This window comes from Lutjanus erythropterus, chromosome 9 (assembly GCF_056507025.1).
Source record: "Lutjanus erythropterus isolate fLutEry1 chromosome 9, fLutEry1.hap2, whole genome shotgun sequence".
Lineage (NCBI taxonomy): Eukaryota > Metazoa > Chordata > Actinopteri > Lutjaniformes > Lutjanidae > Lutjanus > Lutjanus erythropterus.
Genome location: NC_139325.1, coordinates 28,612,451 through 28,638,175, shown reverse-complemented (window position 1 = coordinate 28,638,175; position 25,725 = coordinate 28,612,451). Strand labels below are relative to the sequence as shown.

General features: G+C 41.6%; 1 protein-coding gene across 1 annotated transcript; it reads left to right on the top strand.

The window, feature by feature from the left end:
• Window positions 1-4,020: 4,020 nt before the first annotated feature.
• fam110d (family with sequence similarity 110 member D) lies at window positions 4,021-25,318 on the top strand. Its single transcript, XM_084725733.1, has 2 exons — window positions 4,021-4,137; window positions 23,064-25,318. The coding sequence occupies exon 2, from the start codon at window positions 23,791-23,793 to the stop codon at window positions 25,147-25,149; it is 1,359 nt and encodes a 452-aa protein (XP_084581859.1). The 5' UTR covers window positions 4,021-4,137; window positions 23,064-23,790; the 3' UTR covers window positions 25,150-25,318.
• The last annotated feature ends 407 nt before the right edge of the window (window positions 25,319-25,725 follow it).

Sequence of the window (25,725 nt, the reverse complement as noted above, 5' to 3'; positions counted from 1 at the left end):
CAACAAGCCTCCAGTTTGGAGAAGCAGACAGGAGTACCAGCATGGAAACCAAGAAATGAGCTCCTGTGGACATGGCCATCAGCAAAAAACATTATAGTCAATGTCAAACCACCGTCATATAAGCCAAATATCGCTCTCTCTTGCTCTAACAGACTCCATTGGTAAAAATAGTAATTTTACCTTGCAGAGCTCAGGAGTTGCTGGTGTAACACCGCTTTGATTTGTTAGTTTGTTTGTGTTAATGCGTGACTTAGGTGAATCCAAACAAACCTCCATTTTGCCAGTGGAGTCTGGTTGTTTTGGAGAGAGCGATAAATCATTTAACCATCTGAAAAGGCTGTCTGATGACAGAGTAAAACTGTTAAAATATTCTAAACATAGTGCACACTTGAAACAATATTGATTGGTATTTAGGTTGGCCTTATTTTAGGTGGCCAAAATACTTTTGCCACTGACACTGTTCACAGCAGTACGTTGCTTAGCTTTCTTCATCAGGAGTCCTGCTGTTTCTCCAAACTGGAAGCGTGCTGGCTGTCATTTACTGTAGGAAATACACTGATTTTTCATAAGTACCTCACATAACCACACTTTAAACTTTAAAAAATCCAAACTGTTCTATTTAGTCTAATACATAAAAGTTACTGCTCACTGAAGAAGGACTTGCTGGAGGTGCTGGGGCTAAAATGCAATGATCAATGATGAAAACAAATCTGAGCGCTCTGATTTGTGTAATATTCACATTATTTAGACATTAATCTGTTTCCTGACCTAAAGCTTGGCTCAGTAATTGCAGGTATGGTTTTCCAGTCATTATACATTATAATAATCTTGGAAAAAAATTGATTTTGAAAAGAAACAGGTTGATCAGTGTTTCTCAAATGAGAGTACTAAAAAACCCTAGGGGTACTTTGGAGTCAAGCAAAGCAATCACTTTCACTGTAAGCAGGAAGCCAGTTTCAGCATTGAATGACTATTTAGAAAATAGATCTGTGGTTGAAATGTGGCAGTAATACAGCTGAAAACTCAGAGAAAGAAGTGTCAACATTGTCAGGTATCAGGAAGAACATGTTTTAATGGGATTTACCTCAACAAGCTGATGCTGACAGCTCAGTGTTGAATTGTGCCTCTTTATATAGACATTTTTGGCGATGATCAGGAGGTACTGGCTGAAAAAATATTTCAAAGGGGATACATTACTGAAAAAAGTTTGAGAAGCACTGCTGTAGCTCTCTCAGTTTGATCCCTATCCCTCACAGCTGAATCATCCCAGATCCTTCTGGACTTTGGATGAAACCCTGTTGTCTCCGTCGCCCTCTCAGTACGTGATCTTTCACAGCTTTTACAGGATTATCGCCCCGAGTTAACAGGGTCTTAAACAGCTGACTGGCACCAGGAATCGTGCTAGGACTTAGCCACCTGCTACACAGACAAGCTCATAGCAGCAGAGTGAGAACTCTGCACACAGGAAGCATCCTCCTGGGGGCAAATATGGCGTCAAACAAGGTTGAGGTCGCTCGCCACCTCGCACACTACGCTCAGCAGGAAACGTGGCTTCCTTGAGTCGTGGCTGCGAGGGCAGAGGTCAGGGAGCGGGACCAGCAGATCGTGTTACTGCACCCAGATGTGGCAGAGGACGGCAGTGGCTCCAGTCTGGAGGTGCCCCAAATGTGGCGTGACTGCCTGCCTGCGCAGTTCTACAGAGACAGGAACGTCTATTTTGAGAAATGCCATTCCTCTATGATACAGGAGTGTATTGATCTCTTTTTTTAAAACCTCTATTCTTTCAAGACTTTGCTGAGCGTGCTTTCTATTTTTAAGTTTCATATTTAGACACTTTCCTAACTTGAAATATCAGTCTAACACTCTTCCTGTGAGCTGCAGAGCTGCTTCACAGGAACAGTTTACGTTAAGTGTGAAACGTTCCTCAGGGACACCACAGAAGAAGAAGGAAAGGGGTGTATGGATCATGTGTAGCATGGCTCTGTTTTGGAGTGTGTTTATATTCTTGGTAAAATATTTCCAGTGGCTCTGTGTGAGCTGTGCTTCCTCAGTCGCCTGTCTACCCTGTCAAGAGTGATGAGCTTGGGAATGAGAAACAGGTGTGTGTGAAATGTGCGCGGATCACTCCTTTATCTCTCTTTCCCCCCTTCTCTCCCGACCTCTCTGAGCCGGTCATGCTGAGCTGTGTTTTATGACAAAGGGGATGAAGGGAGGAGGGTGAGCAGAGAAAACACAGGAGGAGAAAGGACGATTCCTGAGAGCGAGCAACACATAGCTGCAAAATGTGCCATTTATTCCATGCTGTCAGTCTCAAAATGAGGACAACAGCATGGTGACGTCATGGTGTTACTTAATCAACAACTGCCCACAGCTGATCAACTAATAACTTTCCCTCTGAGAGGCAGCAATAAGTAGAGGACAAGACATAAGAGCATCACAAAAATCAGTTAAAATAAATTGTGAATTAATCTATAACTACATCACATGTGACTTCAACAACATCAAAGAGCATTAAATACCTAAAGCTGCCCAGATCATCTCTGATAATTGTTAAGCTGTTAAAGCTGAAAGTCTGCTAAGATAATGTGTGAAGTGCACTGTTAACATTAATTAATCAATAACTGGAGAACAATAGCCTGATGATTAAAGCACAATCAATCAATCAGTCAAACAAACATTGGCTTGACATTGGTTGACAAGTTGTAGGCTGCAACCAATGAATAAAACTACTTTCAAACTACTCAGTGGATGTAACAACGAATTAGTTTTGTAATTCTAAAATAAAAGAAAATTAACATGACAAGAGAAGCAATCTGCTAATTTGATGAGATAATTGTCAGCCTTGTGTGGTATTTGTCTACAAAACTGGTTATAAACACCCATACCAGCTGTATTTGATGTCTCGTGCCAATTAGCAAATGTTGCCATGCTCACATGTTAACATGTTAGCATTGTCACTGACGTAAGCAGTAGCTACATCCACACTAAGCTGCTAGGATGGCTGTAGACTCTTTCTGTCCCTCTTTTCAGTGCAGGTAAACTTGTTGGTCCTCTTACAGGCATGGTTTATCAGGAGTTATTCTGAGTTAATAAGATGTTCATAAACATATGTTGCTTCAGGTGTTCGCTAGTAAGTGGAATGAACAGGAACAGACTCAGGCTGTCTGAGGGGCACAAAACTGCCCCCCAGCTGCATGCAGGGGGGCACCAGTGCACCGAACATTGTGACGCATTTATGGTGAAACAGTTTTAATCCCTGGTTTATACTGAATTTTATTGTTTTACTATTTGACTTAAAATACAACAACTACTACATCTCTGTAATAAAATCATACAAGGAACAATTAACTATTTAACCATTTTAGAGGCAAGTGAAGGTCAGCTAATTTTCTATCATACAGAACAGCCAATGTGACTGCATGGCGTTTTCTTTACAGGAAGGGCATCTTAGAGTCGTGGTTCTCAAATAGGGGCCTGGGGACCCCCAAGGGTCTGTTGCACTCTGCCAGGGGGTAAGGGGGAAGTTTAATGTTTGAAATCAGAAAGAGTTCATAGGATGTGTTGTAATCTACTATTCTCTACTTCACTATAACGAAACCCCAAAGTTAGTGTCCAACAATACATTAATGAGTTCTTTATAAAGAATTTATAGAGCCAATTCTCTACAAGTAGCCCAGCCTTTTAATAATAGGCCACTTTAAGCTATAGATTATGTCATTTTATGTAATTAACCTTCTTCTACTACAACTGATATTGTAATAATGTTTACAAAACCAAACCACCTTTTGTCATGTTAAATTTGACACTGTAGTCATCCTCCCCCCAGTCCACAACCCCCCCCCCCACCACCCGACTCAGCACCCTGCAGGCTACACAGGAGTCAGTTTACACAGCCGGCTCATACCTGCCCACCCCCCTCCTCCTCCTCCTCCTCCTGCTCTGTGGGGAGGTCGGGAGGGACTCCCTGTTTATCGCTGCTGCCATGCAGCGGTCCGTCAGTGTGCCAGCAGTCCGCGCAGAGCGCAGAGCGCAGAGCGCCACGCTGAAGCTGAAGCAGAGCGTCTGTCACAGAGGAACGGGAGCTCCACACCTTTACAGGATTTCAAAGAGAAAGAGCGGATAAACTGAGCGAACAAGGTGAGCAAAGAACTGACTTGATGGTCCCATTATAAGCAGACATGTGGGTCGAGATTGGGTTTATTTTGTGAAGTTTAGCGGTACAGATGAGGGTGGATTCGGGTATGAATTGATTCATCTGACCAATGATCCTGCGGGATTATTTTGGACTTTTCCTTCAAGTCTGTTTTAACACGTGGCAGCACTATTTTTCATCTGTACATGAGTGAAAAAATGTCATGGATTGATCGGGTATTAACTGAATCTTATGTGAATGGTGCAGCTGGAATGATTTTTTTTGTAAAGAACTAATAACCTGGTAACTGAAAATGGTGGTGGTGCTGTTTATGTGGCACTAACTGGCGATTTTTTACCAAATTTAAAGGTAGATTACTGTCATTAAATACAAATTTAATCCTAATTTGGTTAAATCTCTACCTTAGTGAATAGTACATGTGTCTGCCCTATTAAAATTTACTACAGTTTTACTTCAGTTTGTCTTCTTGCCTGAGATCTTTATGGTGTGTTTATGACCGATGCCCTATAAGGCAAATACTCTTTGGCAGCATGTCTGTGATGGATGTCAGGCTGTTTGTCTCTTTAAACAACACACCAGGTTTATGGATCGACCTGAAACTGTTTTATTATTGTATTTTTGAGGAGCTGGCAAGTGCAGCAATTCATCATGTGCCATTTAAACTGTATGTGGACCCATATGTGTGGTTTTACTCAACCTTGAAGTCCAGTCAGTAATAGCTGCATGTTATGGAGAGGGTGACTGACCACTGTGCTCTGATTAAAGCAGAGACAGTTGACCTGGGGCAGCAGCAGCAGGTTTAAACCATCTTAACTCAGCTCTACACTAAATATTTACATCTGGATGGAATCAGGGGAGCGGCTCAAATGAGGCTCTGGCTTCCAAACATCTAATCAAGGGAGAAAAGTTAAACTAAATTAAGCATTTTCCTAGCAATCAGTTCATTTTTTGACAAATACATGTCTCGTTTTGTAAACTGCTGTGCGCATAAAAATGCAAAGGCATGGCAAAGGAACACACATTTCATACTCAAGTAAAACTAAAAAAGTAAGCGAAAAATGGCCGTTAAAAATAGAGGTACTGATTCAACTTCTTTACTCAAGTAAAAGTGAAAATGTTCAGGCTCTGAAATGTACTTAGCTTATTGAACCTCGCCTTTTCTCCACAGTCAAGTCTCATTCTCTGTTTCATCTTTTTTTTTATGCTGTTTTCATCTTGTGAGTTTTTTTCACATCATTTTTGACTTGTTGCATTTTACATTATTTTTGTGTTGTTACATCTTTTGTGTTGGTTTCGTTTTGTTGCGTCTTTCACATTGTTTTCAACTTGATACGTCTGCTGTGTGTGATATGCACTGATGGATACACCAAGGAGTCACCTTTTCTGTGTGTTATTGTCCAGTCCATTTAGGTTCAAATCAGTATTGATATAAAGAAAGTGATTTGATTGAAAAAGGGGTAGAAAGTACAGATATTTGTTTTAAAATGTAGGGAGTAAAAGTACAAAGTTTTCAGAAGAATTAATACTTGAAGTTTGTCTCCCTCTCTTTAAAAACATGCATATACTCATCATAAAGCCTAAGACAGTGTTACCTGAGAACTTACAAAAGAACTAAAGTAAGTTTGGGGTCATTATGCAACACGCCCACTCCAAACCTGAAAAGACTGTAAAGACTGTCTCCTCCAAGGAGACAATCATGTGCCCTCGGGGTCAACTCCACCTTGACCCACCACCTCTACCCCTCCCCTGACTCTCTGCTGATATGTTTAAGGCTCATGCATCCTGAGTTGGTGTGATCAGCGTGGGGTCAGGGGCATAAACAGCGTAGGAGCCAGACTAAACAGACCACACATGTCCTGTAAACACGCTCACCCTGAGATTCATAGGTGAGCACGTGCTGGTTTGGCCTGCGTGCAGCAGCAGCAGCAGGAGGTTTAATTCATGCTTTTTGTTGCAGATCGTGAGCTGGCGCTGATGAAGGCTTATTGTTAACTTTCCGGAGGGAGAGGTGGTCTTTCAGTTCTCTGCATGAGACACTGAAGAGACACACAGAACAGCCTCATCATATACAGTAGTGCATGTAATAGCTCTCATTTTATTTAAAGGCTCAGTGTGTGAGTGAGTCACCTGAAAATAAGAGTTGTTGTATTTTCATTACCTTAGAATAAGACGTTAATATATATGTCTTCCATGTTTCTCCCCCAAGACTGTTCTGCCTCATGCTTCCCAGCTGTGCCATGATTGGCCGTGAGTGCAAATGTAGATATTGGCAGTTGGGAGACGTTTAGCAGAAACACACCCAGGTGTCTGGGGTTTGTGTGCTGTGTGCAGCTAAATGTCACTGTCAGCTTATTTTAGACTAAGTTGATTTTTAAAAGTTATTTTCTAATTGTAGTCACAGTTTGCTTAGAGGCAAGAAAACTACTTGGGTAGGTTTAGAAAAGATCATGGTTCAGCCTAAAAGAGACTCTTTCACAATGTTTAGACAGGCTTTCTCGCAATCAAAAGTATAAGTAGTAGAGGCAAATCACAGTACAGAACTCGAAACAAGCTTGAGAAAAAAAAATATTGCCATGTTATGCTATCTATTTATCTTGGAGGGGGTGGGTGAGTTGACATGGTTGCAATCTGCAAGTTCAACACTAGCTGCCACTAAAATCTACGCAATGGTCCTTTAAGTGCTCATCTACGTTGGCTTAAAAGATGACCTCATAGAAAATAATCTAATTGCTTTCATCATAGTTTGTGTGTCATCCCCCTCCAGACACTTGTAAAAGTGAAGGCAGACTACACCTGACGTAGCATGAACTCTTACTAAGTAGATTCAGGCTCCTCCCAACCGTTCCCTGATTCCGCTTTTGTTTTCTTTGAAAGTTTAAGCCCACAAATCGGACCTGGCTTGCATCCCTGCCTGAAAGCTACAGTGAGTCATAGATCATAAACACCTCCAGACAACATCAATCCTTCACATTGCACACGTCTAAACGCAGGATACAAACATCTCTGTGACTGAATACGTACCTGCAAAATTACAGTGTGTACAGCAGTCGTAAACAGTCCTTTTTTTCTTCCCCTGATTTATGTGGCATTGCGCTAATTTTCCAGCTGTAATACGGCTGCAACTGTGTTTGATGCTGATCCCAGCGGAGCAGACGAGAATACTTCCTCCCTGTTGTAGAGCAGAGAGCCCAGGGGCAGCGAGCGCAGAGCTGCTCCCTACAGTCTGCGTCTGGGGTGTTGACAGGAGGCCTGACATCATTAACATGACTAAATGAAATGTAATTTAGGTCTTTGCCTTTCCGCTTGGCTCACAGCACCAGCAGTGAAATTGATGACGATGGTGTTGGTGGTGCAACACTTCAGAGAGCCTGCAGAATCATGTTGACTTTTTGACTTTTGAGAAACTTATGCATAAATATCTATGTAGCCACCACAGTGTGCACTCTTAGAAATAAGGGTGGTTCTAAAAGGGTTCTTCCTGAAGGGCTGAGAGCTGAGGGCTAAGATATCCTTGCAGAAGAAAGGGGTTCGTCACGGGTTCTTTGTAAGACTAAGGGCTGAATTAAGAAGCTGTTTCATCCAGAGACCCTTGAGGAACTCTGTCGTCAACCATAAAACCATAAAAGGGCTCTGAGTGGAACCCTCTGGGTGAACCATTGGAATATAAAAGTGTTCCCAGTAGAACCCCCTGAGTGTGTTCTGGATAAAATGCTTAGAGTACAAAAGGGTTCTTGGTATAATCCCCTGAGTGGGTTCTAGATAAAACCCTTGGAATATGAAAAAGTTCTTGATAGAAGCACCCTTAGAAGGTAGAAAAGTGTAAAGAATAGAACCCGCAGAGAAGGTTCTGGATAGAACCATTACAACATTTTGGGGGGGTCTCTGTAGGACCTCTCATAGGGCATTCTGGGTGATTACGTTGGGTTCTAGGTAGAACTTTCTGAAAAGGTTCCAAGTGGAAGGTTCTAGCAGAATCCAAACAGCGTTCTCCTATTGGGACAATCCAAAGAACCCATTATGAGTCTTTTATTTCTAAGAGTGTATCTGTCCAAACAGAAGCCACCGTGTCCTTGGTCTGATCTTGCTCAGGTCAAACAGCTGAAGATATTATGGGATATAATAGTACACCAGGATTTCTCTTCTGCCTCTTTTTGTTTTTACTTGACACCATTTTTTTGAGGCTCTACAAGTGTATAATCTGATTGGTTTGAGCCACATCAGTGCTGACTGCGGAGAACAAGCGGAAACCGCAGGATATTTCATGGTTTTAGTTCACAATGGGCCGCTCATGTGTTTCTTATCACTTAAAGTTCAGCCGTACCACAGCCACATTCAGGGCATGGTTTTGCTTTCCTGCAGAGCACAGTCTTGAAAACATCACACTTTAAGAGGGTTGTCAAACATTTGTTCTGTTTAATCCTCGTTTTGTTGCATGGTTGCATGTAAAGACCCCCAAGTTATGGCGGGAAGCTCGAGTTTCTAATTAGAGGGGAAAAAGTACCCTGCTAATGACATCATCTCCCCCCTGGCGCTGTGTTAAAGGAGTGTGTGTGTGTTGAACAGCAGCTGGTTTTAGACATTTGACGTTCACAACAGCGTGTGAGACTTCAAACACTCACACACACACAAACCGTTAGGCTTATAATTTAGCTTTATTGCTCCTTGTCGCCTTGTTTGGGCCCATTGTGCCCAACGGTCTCTGGAACTTCCTCACTGAGCGTTTTCAGGAAGAACTGTTTGAAAAAGAGGAAGAACTCATCAAAAAAGTCACTGCTTCTCAGTTACATCCGGCAGCAAAACAACATATTCACACAGGCACCTTGTGATGAAGTAATACCCACTGTTGCAAAGGATTGTGGGGTGAAATGAGAAGTCGAACCTACCATCTGTGTACCAGACCTGTATTCCTTCTGCTGTGTAAACACCAGAGTGTAGAATCATGTTCATTGGAGTGATAATTTCATGAGCACAGACATATTTTCAAAATGGATGAGCCTACGTGTTTACACTCTTAGAACTACAGGTGCTAACTACAACCATGAAGAGTCTTTTGGCTTCTCCCCATAGGAAAACTGTTTTTGGTTCCAGGTCCTTTTATAAAGGTTCCAATTGGAACCCTTTCATTGAGTTATACCTTGAACCGTTTGTGAAAGGTTTTGTCCAGACCTCATTCAAGAGGTTCTGGAGAGAACCCCTCCATGGTGTAATGGTTCCACCAATGGCCCTTTTCCACCAATTATGCTCTGGTTCTTGAACTAGTTCTGTTTAAAATCCTGGGAACTTTGGTGCTATCTAGTGAACCATTTCGCATTTCCACCGGTTTTGAGTGGAACCATCAAAACAGGGCATTACGCAATCCACAACAACCAGAAGAACATGACACGACCAACTTGGTTCCCAAGGAAAACCTGCTGTTTTTCAGGTCCAGTTGGGAACCAACTTTTCAGGCCCCAAACAAGTTTCTTTTTGGTGGAAATGCTCAGAATTGTTGAAAAGTAGGTGCTTGAAACTGGGACAGGGGCTGGTTCCATATTAGTGGAAAGGGCCCCCCACAGGGGGCACTACCAAGAACAATTTTATATTCCAAGGGTTTTATCTAGAACCCACCCAGGTGGTACTACCAAGAACAATTGTATATCATGGTATGAAAAACCCTTGACAAACCACTGATGAAAAAGTGCTTCAGAGATTTGAACAACCCTTGAAGAACTCTTTCTTACAAAAAGGGTTCCTTGAATGAAAAGGGTTCTTAACAGAAGTCTTACAAAGAATGTAAGAAAGAAAAAAGGTTCTTCAGAAGCAAATAGTTCTTGGTTCTCAGCCCTTCAGGAAGAACCTCTGCGGAACCCTTATTTCTAAGAGTGCAGCTTTTTAGAGCAAAACCTTTACTTGTTGTCTTATCTTTTAAAGATTGATGTTGCTGCACTCTTGAGAAATGTCTTTGAATACATTTCAACTTGCTAGCAGAACTCAAAATTTGCACCAAATGTTCAAGTCTGGAACCATGATTGATGTAATCATTAGCATAATCAGTCTCACCATTCTCTGAGGCCTTAAGTCAGTTTCAACTCTTGCATCACTGTCATCTCTGTGGGTTCATAACTGAATCTATAATTCATCATGGGCAACGAAATCATGAAACATGATCTGACACATCTCCATCTCCTGACAGTCCCCCGTGTGTGGGTGACAGCTGTGAGAGCAGCCCTTCTCTCCGCTGCTCTCACATCCCCGTAATTGTTCACAGTCTGACCGGGCGCCTCTGTAGCGCTGCCACATTTCATCACACTCAACTGTGCCGTGGTGTGTCCACTCAACCATGAGGAAGACGACACAGGCCTGGACATTCCCTCCGACACGGGAGGGGACCATCCACGCAGCTCCAACAAACTCTTCCGGGCTCCTCCAGATGTTTTCTGATTCTGACAGGAGCGAGGGTAGAGGAGGAGGGGAGGAGGAGAAGAAGAGGGACAAACGGAGGGGTCTCTGTCCGTGGCACTCGGGGGGCTGTTTGCGGGGAAGCAGGTCGGTCGTTCGGTAATGAGAGAGGACAGCTGGCAGGTTCAGGGGAGGTTAACAGCTAAGCGTAGATGGCAGCGAGGAAAAACAGAAGAGCTCAGTCGAGGGTCTTTGTGTGAGAGGTTTTTGGTGATTCTTTTCTTGTAGTCTGAAGATTTTTGGAGACGTTATGCTTGTTTGAGGTTCTGTTTTGGGAAGACTGCAAAAGATTAAGGCCATGAAAACCTATTTTTATTATGAGTGATGAGTTGTTTATTTTACATGAGAGATTTCTGTTCCTGACTTTGCGTTTATCAGTGAAGTGAACAGGGCTTACTTGGAAAAAGATGTCACATATTTCTATTTCTGCACCTATCAGGATTTAGCAACAAAAATGTTTGGTTAGGAGCGCTTCCTGAACTTAAATTGAGTTTGTTTGAGGTGCCTTTTGGATAGAGACAATTGTGTGCACAAAAATCCCCCAAAACTCTCTTTTTAAAACATTCAAATGCCTTTAATGTCAGGGCATGGTTAAAGCCATCAGGGTTTGTTTGTTTTAAGGTCCAACATGACCATACTGTGACTATAAATGTGACTTTTGTGTACTCGGGATTTAGCAACACTTGAATCAAAGTGTGATGACAGTTGTGGGATCATTTGCTTGTGTTTTCAGGCAACCTCACCTAAACCCTCTTAGTGAAGCAGATTAGCATGGTTTGGGCTGTTAAACTGTTCAGAAATAATAATAACTGAGGGTGTTATTTCCCCAAGCTTAACATTTGAGTGTTGTTCTTAGGGGCTTTAATGATTTAATACTGTATTGCAAAAAATACCCCTTTTCTGTGGTTTGTAATTAGTTAGTTGTGCCAAAGGATTGGAAACAGGATTGGATGATGCATACTTCATTTGCTTATCCAATAAGTAATATAAAGCTGCAGGGATGGCATATTTCAGTAAGCAAAATTTTTTGGATTAGTGCATAAAAAAGCTCTGTGGCAACCAAAAGTTTATGGAGGTTATAGGTTTTAGTCACTTGATAGCAACCTCCTTTTTTATTGGTGCAGAAACAAAAACAATGCAATAGTGACTTTACAGATACAACAATGATTGAGACAAGGACAAAATACAGAAGGACAAACAAATACAAAAAAACAAGCAAACAAACAAAAACAGAAAAAAATGAATGAGTAAATAATCATTCTTTTTTTTAATGTCGTAGAAAAAAAAAGAGAAACTCTCTTCAGCTTGTGTTAACAACAGACCTGATTTCAGGCATCTAACCAAAAAAACCCACTGACTACAAGACAAGTCAACCGGTAGTCCTAATCTGCTAACTCATTTCCGCTTTTTAGGACATTCCTGCAGCACTCTATTGGGTACAATGAACCTGATTAAATAGTGTTCAGCTGTGCAGATAGCAATTCAATGCTGGCACATTTAAAGTGGTAGTAACACAGTAGGGGAGGGGTTGGGTGAGGTTTGTCACTACAGTCACAGACGACCCAGTGTTTGGGGACACAGCACAGCTGGAGCAGCTTTAAGCCCCAACTAACCCCAAACAGCCCCGTCACACAAATGCTTGCAAGTTGGTGTTAACCTTTTACTGCTAACATCAGCAACATGTGTTTAGAATAATTCTGCAAATGCTGTGTGAACATCCTTTTGGCAAGCCGGTGTGTGTCCCTGTGAAAAGAGGGTGGGGTTACACAGATGTTACACTAATTTTCTTTCTTTTTGTTCTTTTTGGGAGTTCTGCAGTGTTTCTGCTCACAGGTGACCCCCAGTTTCCAAATATTGAGTATCACCAAAAAAATCTATATCATTTTAAGTATACACTACATTTAGAATATTTTCACTGCTTTACTTTGCTTTCAGACACTTTTTTCAGATGGGAAACCGCTGTTATATAAGCCAAGTATCCCTGTCTCCAAATGAACCATGCCATAATCAGTTAGTCTGTTTGTGTTAGTTCATGGTGAATCCGAACTAACTTTTTAACACACCAGTCACACAATATCAGAAACCAACTTACAGAGCGAGGTAGCGGTAAAACTCCCGTGTTTTGCAAAGTACAATTACTGATTTCACCTGTGGAGTTTGGTTGGTTTGGAGAGAGTGATATTAAGCTTGATTAACAACCGTTTACCATCTGAAAAGGCTGTCTGACTGTAAATTAAAATTGTGAAAATATACCAAATCCAGCATACATTCAAACTGATATTGATTTTTCTAGGTGGACATTTTTTAGGTGGCTAAAATAAATTTTGTTGCTGATCCTGTCTGTAGCAGTTCATCACTCAGCTTCTGTGCTGAGACTCCTGTCTCTACTCCGTATATGTCTTATCCATCACTATAAAGTGGACTTTTATTGCTACGGCTTTTAGGATGTTTCTGTCAGCTCAAATGCAGGTACACAGGTAGATGATTTAACAGCACCACTAACCATGTTTTGACATTTTAGTTGCTCTTTGCAAGTCTAACAGCCACCATCCACTAAAGTATCACTTTGTTGAAGCAGACATATGCCTGGCAGAGTGAAAAATGTGCCGACCTGGTGAAATAAAACATCTGGCAGCTCGCCAGACTGTGCTGTCTTTCAGAGCATTCTCACCAGCTGAGAGCTTAATGAGGGTTCACAGTGTGGGAACAGGCCTTCATAATTTAAGACTCTGGGAGATTGAGGGATGTGCCCAGATTTGTGCCTATGCACTGTACTGTATAAACAGCCCGAGGACAGGCTTTTTTTGGGGGGAGATCTGTGTTACCCGGAGTTGCAAAGTGCATTCCCAGTCCAGGGCTTACTGCACACACACACACACACACACACATACACACACAGTAGGTCACTGTGGTTTGTACTGCTGGTCACATAAGCCAGGCTGGCATGTGGAGGGAGCAGCAGCGGTGGTCATAATTTACAAAACAATGCTGTTCAAAGCCGGGATGTCTACTCGATGTAACCCAGATCTGGGTACATGATGGTATACAAACTCCACTTTCTCCTGCAAACACCCTCTGCTACTCTCTTACTGTCTTGTAGAAATTTAAGATTTTATTTGACTAATGAGTTCATCTATTTAAAGGTTCGGTTAGTGGGATTCATTGGCAAAATATGCCAGGAATGGAAGGGTTAGTATTAGGGTTAGAATATTCATAAGTAGGCCCATGTTTTCATTGGTCTATAATCACCTGAAAATAAGAATCATTGTGTTTTTGTTACCTTGAAATGAGTCTTTTATATCTACAGAGGACACCATGTTCTACAGAAGCCCAAAATGGACAAACCCTGCCCCTACAGAGGGCCTTTTATGTTTTTTTCTAGTTTTGTGGGCACTGTGGTTTCTCCTACACATATGTGGAAGGGGAGGGTGAAGTGAGCAGTATTCAGCTGGCCGGTTGCTGGTAGCTCAAGGAATAGTATAGGTTGTTTTTGGACTACAGGTCGTGAGACATGTAGAGTTTTTGGTACATACACACCAATTTCAAAAGAGACAGCTGAAAATCTAAGGCGAAAGTTTCCTGACCATCACACTCAGGTTCAGGTTTTTGAATGATCAGAATATGAACCATCAGGTCTAAAACTTCAGAAACCACACTGAACTGTGCAACAGAGGCCTACAACAATTAACCTGACAGTTATCTTCCTGATCAACTGATTAATGGAAACGAGAGATAGATCAGCCCAAGCTGACGTCTTCAAATTACTAACTGTGTCCAATTAACAGTAGCCAACAGCGGACAAACAAATAGTCCCATTTGAGAAGTCAGAATATGTGAATTTTGGTGCTTTATCTTAAAAAATTACTGTAACTATTTGCCTAATTTGTATGGGTGGATAGTAAGGTAAACTCTAAGAGATACTAATATATATTCAGTGAGGGCACCTAAGTAATCAAGTATGTAATACATTTTCTGTACAGTCTTTATGTGAGGATCCAGGTATTTGTCTTCTCCTTGTAGGAGCACAAGTTCACCCATCGGTAGTTCACTCATCGACAGCGTGGCATCACTGCCGGGCTTAAAATTCCTGCACAGGGAGGCAGGTTCAGGTGTCTCTGTGTTACAGTGTAGATTATTAGGTTTCCTGGCACATTGCACCTGGTGTAGAGATCATTTGATTTTAATCTTTGAGCCAGAGTAGGATATCCCATGATAGTGTTAGGGTCTTCTATGTTATCTAAAATCTCATTAGCTAAAGTTGAATTTGAGGAACATTTTCAATTCAAATTATGGGCAGAATTAGGCAGTTTGAGTTCAGACTTTCATGGGCAAGTCTTGAGTACAGTCAGGGCTCAAAAAGTAAATAGTGACTCATAAAACTTTATAGGTCAGAGCTGTTTAATTATCAACTCACAACACTCTTCCTGGGCTCCTGGCTGAGGAAAAGAAAGAAAGGAACTTGCCTGTTTTGTTGATAAAAGCAAGAATAAATGTGAATACGTTATCTAAGCAGACATTATCTATGTTAGCACTGGGTGTTACAGTGTTGATAAAAGCCTGACTTACAGTATAAAGGCTGTCAAGGGTTGACTGTATCACACTTTAAAGCAGCCACTGACATCACATGGTGATAATTGTTTTAATTATTACCTCAACTTAGTGGAATATAGCCAACTAACTAACTAATTATTTTTTTTACTGTTGATTAAGTGGTTAAGTTTTTGTAGTACTATAACATGTAATATAAAAACATGGCTTAAATGTTTTACTTTTAAGATTTAACTTTTACTTAGTTTCAATATCTATTAAATGTTCATTAGCAAATTTTGAGTGTATCAGACACAATTTCATCAAACTTTACAAATCAGATAAAATTTAAATCAGCTTAAAGGCTAATTAGCTTATTAGCTGATTATTTGCCAGCTTACAAGCCAGTGGGCTAATAAGCTAATTAGCTTGTCAGCTAATTTATTAGCTAATTAGCTGTTCGTTTTTAAAAAGAATTTTGATTATTGTAAGTACAATCTTAATGTCAAGTTTACATACCAGCTAAGCTAATAAACTTATCAGCTAATTATTAACATATTTGGCTAATTTTCTTGACTTACTTAGTTTACTGGCTAAGTAGCTCTGTCATTTAGAGTTTTTTACATTTTAGAGTAAAATGTGCTTTCCACCTCTTACAGATTTACTTTCACTTTTTAAAAACAAAAAAACAAACAAAGCTAGTTTTAGCAGCTAGCCAAAGGAGTTTCAGCTAACTCTACAAACCAGCTAATATGCTTATAATCTTTTTAGCCGATTTTTAACCAGCTTAGCCAATGGTCCTGACTTTCCTAGTTTACGAGGCAATGAGGTGTTACATTTAAAGGTTTTCAATTATTGTGAGTAGAAAGTGCTTTCTGCTGTTTTCAGACTTAGGCTGTTTTCAACAAAAACTAAATATAGTTTCAACAGTTAGCCAAGAAGAGATTTAGCAAATTTTACAAACCAGCTAATAGGCTAATGAGTTTATTAGCTCATTATTAACCATCTTAGCCACTTGCCTTGAGTTGCTTGGTTTAATAGCCAATTAGCTGTGACATTAAAAGGTTCTTGTTTTTTGTGAGTAGAAGTCACTTGCTATCTTTTGCAGACTTCAGTGTTTTCATCTTTATTGACATATACTTGCACAGCATGTTCCTGTGTGGCACATATCTTATCACTGTCAACTCAAAGTCTGCACAGCCTTTGGCTCTTTGGTCTGTGGCTCCACAGCTCAGCTGTCTCTGCGATCATTTGCTTTGAATGACAAAGGAGCTGCAGCAGTGAGTTAAGAGCCCATCTTGTCCATTTTACGGTTTGGGAGGAGGTCTATTCAGGTCGGGGGTCCCTTAAGTCGTCCCAGGTGGCCTACTGCTGCTCCACATGAATGTGGAGAAAGCCCCTAGGTAGCCTCCAACCGTAGATCAAGCAGCTAATGGCGCTCAAGGCCTCACAATGGTGATAGGATTTACAACTGGCTACCAGGTTTTGTCTTTTAGGGGACAGTAGCCTTTGTGTCCTCCATCTCTTACATTTTATTGTCACCATGTTGTTAGTTGTCCCTTTCCCCTCCCTGCCTAATGAGGCAGCGCAACCAGGTCAAGACGTATCTGTAGACCTGGAGGACAACCATTGTTGTGGTCCATTAATAATGCAAAGAAAGGCCGGTATGTCTCTTTGTTTGGATAATAGAAGACGACACCTCTTTTTCTTTGCCCTGCCCCATAACAGACTTCTTGAGGTCTGTGGTGTTGGTTAATGACCGAACTGAACGGAGTCATGAATCGTGGCTCATTAGTGGCCATGCAGACGCTTTATATTCACACTGTAGAGAAGGGATGTGCACAGATGTTGCACTGTGACATAAAGGCATCTTTGAATGAGCTTTGGTTAACGTTTGAACACTGAGACATTTCAGTCCATTAGTGATGATTGTTGGTCTGTGTCATCCTTAAGAGTCGTGCCAGGTGTTAGCATAAAGAAAATGAGAAATGTGAAAGGAGAGAAAGAGAGGACGGACATTAGAGGTGGCCAGTTGGTCCCCTGTCAGCAGCAGATGCCTCTCATCTGTCCCAAGATTAATTTGACAGGTAAGCGTGCTGAATTCATTCCCCAAGAGCTTCAAAGGTGGTCCTTGTGAATTTATTAACCTCTTATCTTGTGTTTACATCACTGAATACATAATTCACAGTCGAACTTCCTTTAACCTTTTGATCCTAAGCCAGCTTGTTTTTCTTTGGATACGCCCAGATGAAGCAATTCTTCTGGGGGCTCTCGTGAAGCAAACAAACACTTCCTGGATTTTTTGGTGTTTATTTTTCACATCAGAAAGCAGAACTGCATTTTTTCACTGTCAAATATGTGCATGTGACACAATGATCAATAACAAAACTTAAACACGACCTGCTTCTTGTTCTCAATGGGTCAAATGCAAGTAGCCTAAACAACGCTGTTGATTAAAAGGATACTGAAGTGTACAGTCGCTTCTCATGACAGGTCTCTGTCAAGGCCGTCCGACCATCTCGATGTAGCATGACACAAAACATCTGGTTCCTCTTTAGCTGCATGGGGGCGCCTAGTTAAGCCTCCCCCTGCAGGCTGGGCCATCCGCTTCACGGAGAGGACACGGGGGAGGAAGGGAATGAAGGGAGAGGGCAGACAGACAGACAGACAGAGGAGTTTTATTAAAGAACAGGGAGATGGAAGGCGTAAGAGACGGCTCACACACTTAATGTACTGAATTACTTTTGTAATCACTTAAAATAGTTTCTTTGTATCTACATCCACGTAGACTACATCTGCTAATGGTAACTTTCCAGTTGGTCATGTACGTTGAACACTTCCTGTAATAAGGCGCATTAGATCAATATCTGTAGTGGCTGCATGGAAAAGTCTGTAGACAAGTCCATGTGGTTACAAGACATGGGGAGTAGAGGGATGTCCACATTTTTTCTAATCCTGAAAAGGGATTGCTGTAGATTCACACAACTATTTCCATCACTGGACATGTGTATAATCAGGCGCAGTACAACATGAATGCTGTTGAGGAGAGATTGTCAGAGAGTATCCACTGTTATCCCAATGTGAACAATTGTGTGTGTCACACTTCTCTGTATGAGGGCTGCCTTTTGACTTTGAGTATGTCTATTCAAAAGAGGTTTAAACAGTTTTGTCTTTAGGTGTGTTCAGAAAACACTTTGCACATTGAAGCACATTGAACTCTTAACACTCTTGGCAGCTACAGAAGGAACACAGGAGAAAACAAATAACATGAGATCATTTTTATATTGTTACTAGCTAATCGGTCAAAAAGCTAAATTGTACAAACATTTGAAGTGGAAATTTTTGTGCATGTATCTCTTGTTTCATTTTAGAGTCCATAGGATGTAAAACTTTCTCAAGAAATATGCAAAGATTTCAGCCCCTAAAATAATACTTTTGTTGCAGAATTTCTATTTCTTCCTTTGTCCTATTTTGTTAAACACTTTGTGACCCCTCAGAGTTACCTAGAAACCCCAAGGGGGATCCTGACCTACTGTTCCACATGAAAATATAGGCTACTACTTAAATGTCAATATCTGGAAAAATCAGCACTCAGATACAGGGAGTATACAGCAAATAGAGAGAGTAGATACACAGGAAGAGAGAGTAGGGATGGAAATGAGTGGGTAGAGAGACCCTGTGGCACATAGAGGAGATGAAGAGAGGTGAAGAGTGGGAAGGAGTGCAGGGGAATGAAGGTTAGGTAGCATTAGGAAGCAGAGGGTTGGGGGGGTCAGTTTAGTGATGAGAAAGAAGTAAAGGGTTTAGAGGTTAATGACAACCTACAGCGAGAGACGAAGGAGGTCGTGTAACACGAGAAAGATTCATCTCACGCTTTCCACAGACCTGGAGATCACAGGAGAAGGTGCAGGGTACTAATTTGGCTCATTATGGACCTAATGGTCGCTATTGTTCTCCTTTAAATCCCAGTTGAGTCACTGGTTCACCCTGTGTGTGTATGTGTGTGTTCAAACGTAACCTTTTCATCATGCAAATGTCTTCTCCCTGCCAGCTTCCTCTATTTTAGCATTTTAATAATTTATGTTTAGAACAATTTTTAACACACTTGTATCAGTCGTTGTCTATATTTAGCACCATTTCCCACTAAGACCTTGTGTCCCAAACATCAATCAGTAAGTACTGAAAGTGGCTGGTTTCCTTCAAGCTCAGGATGTCAGATTCAATGAATACATGCTACCATGAAGAGTAGAACCAAGGAAACACGGTGGAAGTAGGACAAATGCGGATATTGTCCATATTGTTGTGAATTTCAAGGTTATGATTGTTGGGTCAGTAGGGATTAACTGATATTCTTCATATAATTTTGCATACTGTAGCCCCACCCCCCGCAATGGAAAGCTATCATCAGGATTAATGACTTTGTTTAGGCTCCTGTGGCAATAATCCCCTTTAATGCTTCAATGGCATTACCATTTTGAACTCAGATGGGAAACAGATTGTTCCGGAAGAAAGGTGTCCTCATAAATACCCAACCACACTGTAACCCCGTTTCCCACTTCCTCCTCGTTTTCCACCCATTTTTCTTGTTTCATGCCCAGTTCAAACCCTTTCTTCCCCTCCCACACCTGTTCCAAGACATTTTTCCCGCAACCCTACCAAAACAACGGATGACTTTCCCAAACTCTGACAGCCCGGACATCTGGAAAAAACAACTAGCTGGCTGTTCCTCGGTGAATTTACAGCGGCACGCCATTTGACATCCCAGAGCTTCTCTGTTAGGAAGCGTGGAGACGAAATGAAGTAGAGAGTTATGTGAGCGTGATGAGTCGCCCTCTGATGTGTTAATAGAAGTTTAGTATTGAGTTGTAGCAGTAAACAATTGAACTCAGTACAAAAATAGAAAAAAAAAATTAGGAATTGTTCAGTTGTTCAAATATGTGCTGGAGGAGAATACATTCAGTTTTTCTACTTGAAATGTGATAGTTCTGATATATTCAGCTTTGAAAATATTTTGTGCAGTTTTAAAATCTTATTAATAGTATAAATGATTAGTTGATTTTTGATTAGTTAAGTAAAATGCAAAAAATCTGCAACCCCAGTTTGTACATACATAGCTGAGATGGTGAGGCTTCAGCTTCAGGTGCAACCAAATTTTCATATAATTCCAATCATTTGGAAATATATCCAGACATATTGATTATGCAGATTTACACTTCATAGAGGACTGAACTACTGATCTGGGTTAATGGAGATCTACACTATCAAGCTTGGACTAATTGAAATTATCTCACACAAATGGCAGAATATTCATAGTTTTAAGAAAGTAAGTCTTTAAATGTGAATATGAGACTAGAACACAACACAGTTTTATGGTTTATGGCTCATGACCTTTGTTGCGTGTCAGTCTGTCAAGCTGTTATTTACTATCTTACAAATGAAAAGTGCTTTATAAATATCAGATGGGAAACCTTGGCCTAAGTGCTTGCTTGCGTTTGCCGCTATCAGTGGTGTCACATTTCTTGTCTTGCAACACGGATCCTTTTTCCTGCCAAAGGAGGTTGTTCATTGTTTTAGCTCATGTGAAGGAAAAGCTAAAATAGCATTTGATAACGCTGGAGGCAGACCGGTGGGAACAATAAGCACAACAATATAACACCCTCCTGCTGTCTAGCACAGCACAAGGAGCGTTTATCTCTCCAGATGGACTCTTAATACATTTTGAAGGGAGGTGAATGAAAAACAGGCTCCACCTGCGCCTCAAGATGTGTTCTTTGTCTGTGCGGAGTGAACATGTTGAACTCGCTGCCTCTTCTTGTGGACATGAAAAAGGTGCAGAATAAGAGTAAGGCTGTATCATCTGCAGCCCGGCGAGGCATATGGCCCCCTTTCATTTACAGGAAACCTCTTATTGCCTCGTGCTGACACACACACATGCTTATAGGCTCAGGAGCAAAACTAGAACAGATACATAAATATACCCATGACCGCGTGCACATACACACATACATGCACACGTACATAGACACAGGATAACAGCACTGGGATGTTTTCATGCTATAAATACTCCTCGGGTAGAGCCTCTCCCATTATAGACACGTGCAGCCTTCTCCCCCCGCGCCCCTCTCCGAAATCCTCATATAGTATGTAAACTGAAAAGATATGGAACATTTCTTCACCGAACACATCATAAACACAAACCGTGGCACCATTTCACAGAGTCATGCCTTATGTTTGCTTTTAAGTGTCATTTAACTTTTTAGTGGCTTGTTAATTTGAAGAACAAGCTGTTTAACTGTGACTATGAAGGAGTTACTACTTCAGAAGTGTATTGGTTTAATGAAGCAGCACTTTAGGGTGTTAAAATTGGAACAACCTCAGTCTAGGTTTCAGTAGAGATGTTTGTTTAAAACTTTAAAACAGTCTGCTACACTGGTCTTTCAACAAAATGTAATTTTCTGGCAGATTTTTCCGTCTTTAGTTACTGGTCCTGGTATGTCAATGCAATGACTGTGCCAAGACTGTTTGCTTGTAGAAGTGCTGCATTAGTAGACAAAAAGTACACAGCATTCATTTGGAGTATGATTTCCTTTTGAGAGCCACAGTACTTGAGACGTACTTGATTAACACTGATTAAAGGTTTAACTTGACTTTGACTTGGTTTTCATGACTTGAGACTTGACTAAGACTTGAGACAGATGACTTGAAAGGGCATGACCTTTTTTATATTAAATATTTCGTTTTTGCCAGATATTGAGTGTTACATTTTGTTTTTGAAACACAATCGGATGATTTCTAGTGCAGTGCACACAAACCTGGCAACCTACTCGGATGCAGCAGAACAGCAGATGCCTGTGCACAAGGCAGCTATCATGGAGGGGGCTACAGTCCAACAATAATAATAAAATACGGATTCAAGGATTAAGTTGTCAAATGTGATAGAAAGAGGAGAACAGTGGTATGCAACATATGCATGAAAAAAAACGATGACAGAAGCAGACACATCTTTTCTTTCTTCGTGCATAATAAATACATTATTGCATCCATTTATTGTTCATCCAGCACTTAGAGGATGTTGTTGTGTCTGGACAACAGACATCTGTCGTTTTAAGACATAAACTACTAGGGATGCATGATAATGTAGAAAAAAAATATATTGAGATTAATTTGACAGATATAGAGATATGATTCATGATTAATGGGAAATTGCATATTTTTTGCATCACAGTTTTCATTTTCACTGAAAAACAAAAACCCCAAACAAATGTTTTCTTACAACTGGAGAACAAGATTTGTAGGTCAGAACATCTCTGCAACACAACAGTACTTCATTATAATGCTGTTTTGTAACACCTTTTCACTTTATAAAAAAAAAATGGCATCTTTTTCTTCTTCTATGATTTGGATACTGCACTTGGCCGTATTGCATTTTCTGTAATATTTCAATAAATTTTGCAGACCTATAAGTTACTGACAAAATAAAAAGAAATGCTTGTATGGAAAACATTACATACATATGGATGTTATTTCATATCTGTGATATCTGTGTTCACATTCATGAAATTTCCTATACCATGTTCAGTGACAAAGGAAAAAAGTGGTTTGTCTTTCTGCCTCTTGCTGTTTAAGCAGCAACATGTTAACATACCCTCTGGTTGAACCCTTACCCTTATTTTCTTTTGACTTACATTGCAGTGTCAACTACTAGTCTAAAAGTAGTATTCTTACTGTATTTAATATGCAAGGCAGAGGGTCATTAAATGCTTACATGTGTCAGCTCTGCATTGCTGCCTGCTGCAGACATGTAACTCCCTCCAGCTTTAAATAAGCACACTCTGAGCTGAGCTTTAGGGACCACAGTCCTTCCTGCCATCTGGTTTCTGGTGCTTGCCCTGGAGAATAACACTTCCAGCTAAAACTACTCTTTCTCTTTCTCTGTGTCTTTCAGGGCTCCACGCAGGTGAGGTGAGGACAAGGACGAGATCTGCATCTGCCCCATCTGTCCATCAATGAGCCAAGTGCCTTGGTGCCGGCCACCCTCAGGTCACCTCGACCACGACGGGCGCCAAACAATAAAAGTCTTGACCCAGCGTCCCTCAAACAGGCTGCACAAAGCAAATATTTGAGGCCATTATATCTAATTTCTCCAGGCAGCCGTCACTGCAAAGATCAACAGTGAAGGGTGTTGTTGGGAGACAGAAAGAAAGAGAAGAAAACGTGGGGGAGGAAAGAGAAACCCTTACAAAGTGCACCCTGCCTGCTATTTCTGCTGCGCTGTGGGCAGGGAGCGTCTCATTTGGGAGTGCTCTTGGCTGACAAGAAAAGGACTTCCCTGTGCCCTGCCTGCCTATCCAAATGCCTGCGTAAATACTGGATAGAGATATCAATTTGTCTGGGCTCTAACATCGCCCAACAAAGAGACTCTAAGCTATCTATAGACAGTAATACAACAAGCTTGGACTCTGTGGTCTCCTGAATTGCGACCTATCTATTACCCCTCAAGGAGGACTCAAGAGCTGTGAGAACAGGAATGAGAGCAGCCGCAGTTTTCTACAAACGCTCTCATTAGGTTTGAAATCTTCACCGGTCCAACAGTTGATCTCTGGGGGACACCAGAAGCTGTCAGTGGTTTGGGGGCTGCAGTTTTGATGTCTTTCCCAGCTCAGTGAATCAACATGAAGCCCCTAACGCCAATTGGATCCCCCTCTCCTCTGAGGCTTCTTAACAAGGGTCCAGACTACCTGCGCAGGCAGATAGATGGTGGAGGACACGGCCGCGCAATCAGTGCTGTGGAGAGGCTTGAGGCCGACAAAGCCAAATATGTGAAGAGCCAGCAGGTAATCAATACCAAACAGGAGCCTGTTCTGGTGCCCTGTGCTACCCCACCACCACAACCCCGGCGAGCTGTCTCCATCCCCGGTAGCCTGACACCTCGTCTTCCTCCACGCCGTTCATCCAACACTCCCTTCTCCACACTCTCTGGTTCCTTCACCTCCAGAGATGAAAATGAAAACGATGATTCCAGGAAGGAGAACAGACGGACTTCTGTTGACGTTGAGGCGCATAACAGGAGCAATGTGAGCAATGTAATGCCTCCCAATCCAAGAACTCCTGGAAGTAACAGCTTGGTAGCACCACACAGTGCCCCTGTGCTCAGAAGAAGCACAGGCAAGCGCATGCTGAGGCCGGACTCCCTCGTCATCTACAGGCAGAAGAAAGAGTGCAAGAGCCCGAGTGGTGCAGCGGTGGGAGAGAACAACAACATGGAGGTGAAAGGCTATAGTTTTGTCCGCCGCCTCTTCCAGGGCTCCATGAGGGAGAAGAATAGTGGAGGTGAAGGCAGAATACAGAAGATGGTGATCGGTGAGGAGAAAGCGCCGTCACGTGATGGAGACTCCCGCATGTCTTGGACCAATGACAAAGACACTATGGATGGTGGACCAGGGAGCAGGAGGTCGAGTAAAACTGAACAAGAGCGCAGCCCAGGGTCCATGCCCAGCCCGGGGTTTAGCTGTGCCCTTGAACAGACTAAGAATGGATTAACAAATGGTACCAGTGAAGGACTTAATAATGGTATCACCAATGGCAACCACTCAACTAACCATGATGATGAGAACGACCCATGGAAGCGGGCATCACCCCAAGTAACCAGACGGCACTCTGGAGAGCTGCGGCGCTCCAAATCAGACTTACGCCTGCGCTGCTCAGTAGCATTATCAGAGCAAGAGCATTTCTTTGACTTCTGTGGGCTGGACATGGACATGATAGAGCGCCTGGGTCGAGAGAACTTCCTCTCTGGTGCCAGCTCCATAGACACGCTCTCATTGGCCCTCCGCAGTGTGGGCGGGGACGGCTGCGGCGGCTCGGAGCCCAGCGAGTTCTCCCGGCACTCAGGAGACGGACTCTTTCAGGAGGAGCTGGCTGAGCAGCTTCCCACCGGTGTGTCGATCATTGAGAGGAACGCTCGAGTCATCAAGTGGCTTTATGGGTGTAAGAACGCTGCTCGAGAGGGACCCAAAGAGTCTACTGTTTAATACGGGGACAAGGAACCATGTGTCTGAGAGTGCAGAGAGTCTGGAGCATAGACATGTAATAGATAGACACTGCACTGGCCTGTTGTTGCAGTACATCAGTGTTGCAGCCATATTGGTCCAGTCAAGACTGGATGATGAACAAATACATGTAAATGGGGTAGCTGCATTTTTTTTTGGATAAAAAGCACTATAATATTTACATTTCTCAACTGATTTAAATTAGTCATTTTATATTCAAGGACATATGATCTACATGAAGTTACTTACTCCACGTTAGGGCTGCAACTAATGATTATTTTTTATTAGCGATTTATCTGTTGATTATTTTTTACAATTAACTGATTAGTTGTTTGGCCCATTTAATGTCAGAAAATAGTGAAAAATGTTGATCATTCTTTCCCAAAGCCCAAACATGACATCCTCAAATGTTCATGTTAAATATAAAATGTTTTCCATCCCCCAAAGATATTCAATTTAATGTCATATAGGAGTAAAGAAAACAGAAAATATTCACATTTGAGAAACTGAAATTAGAGAATATGGACATTTTTTTTTATTAAAAAGTTTAAAGGTTAT

What these genes read in the sequence shown, in the direction of transcription:
- fam110d (XM_084725733.1), top strand. Translation starts at nt 23,791, where the DNA reads ATGAAGCCCCTAACGCCAATTGGATCCCCCTCTCCTCTGAGGCTTCTT.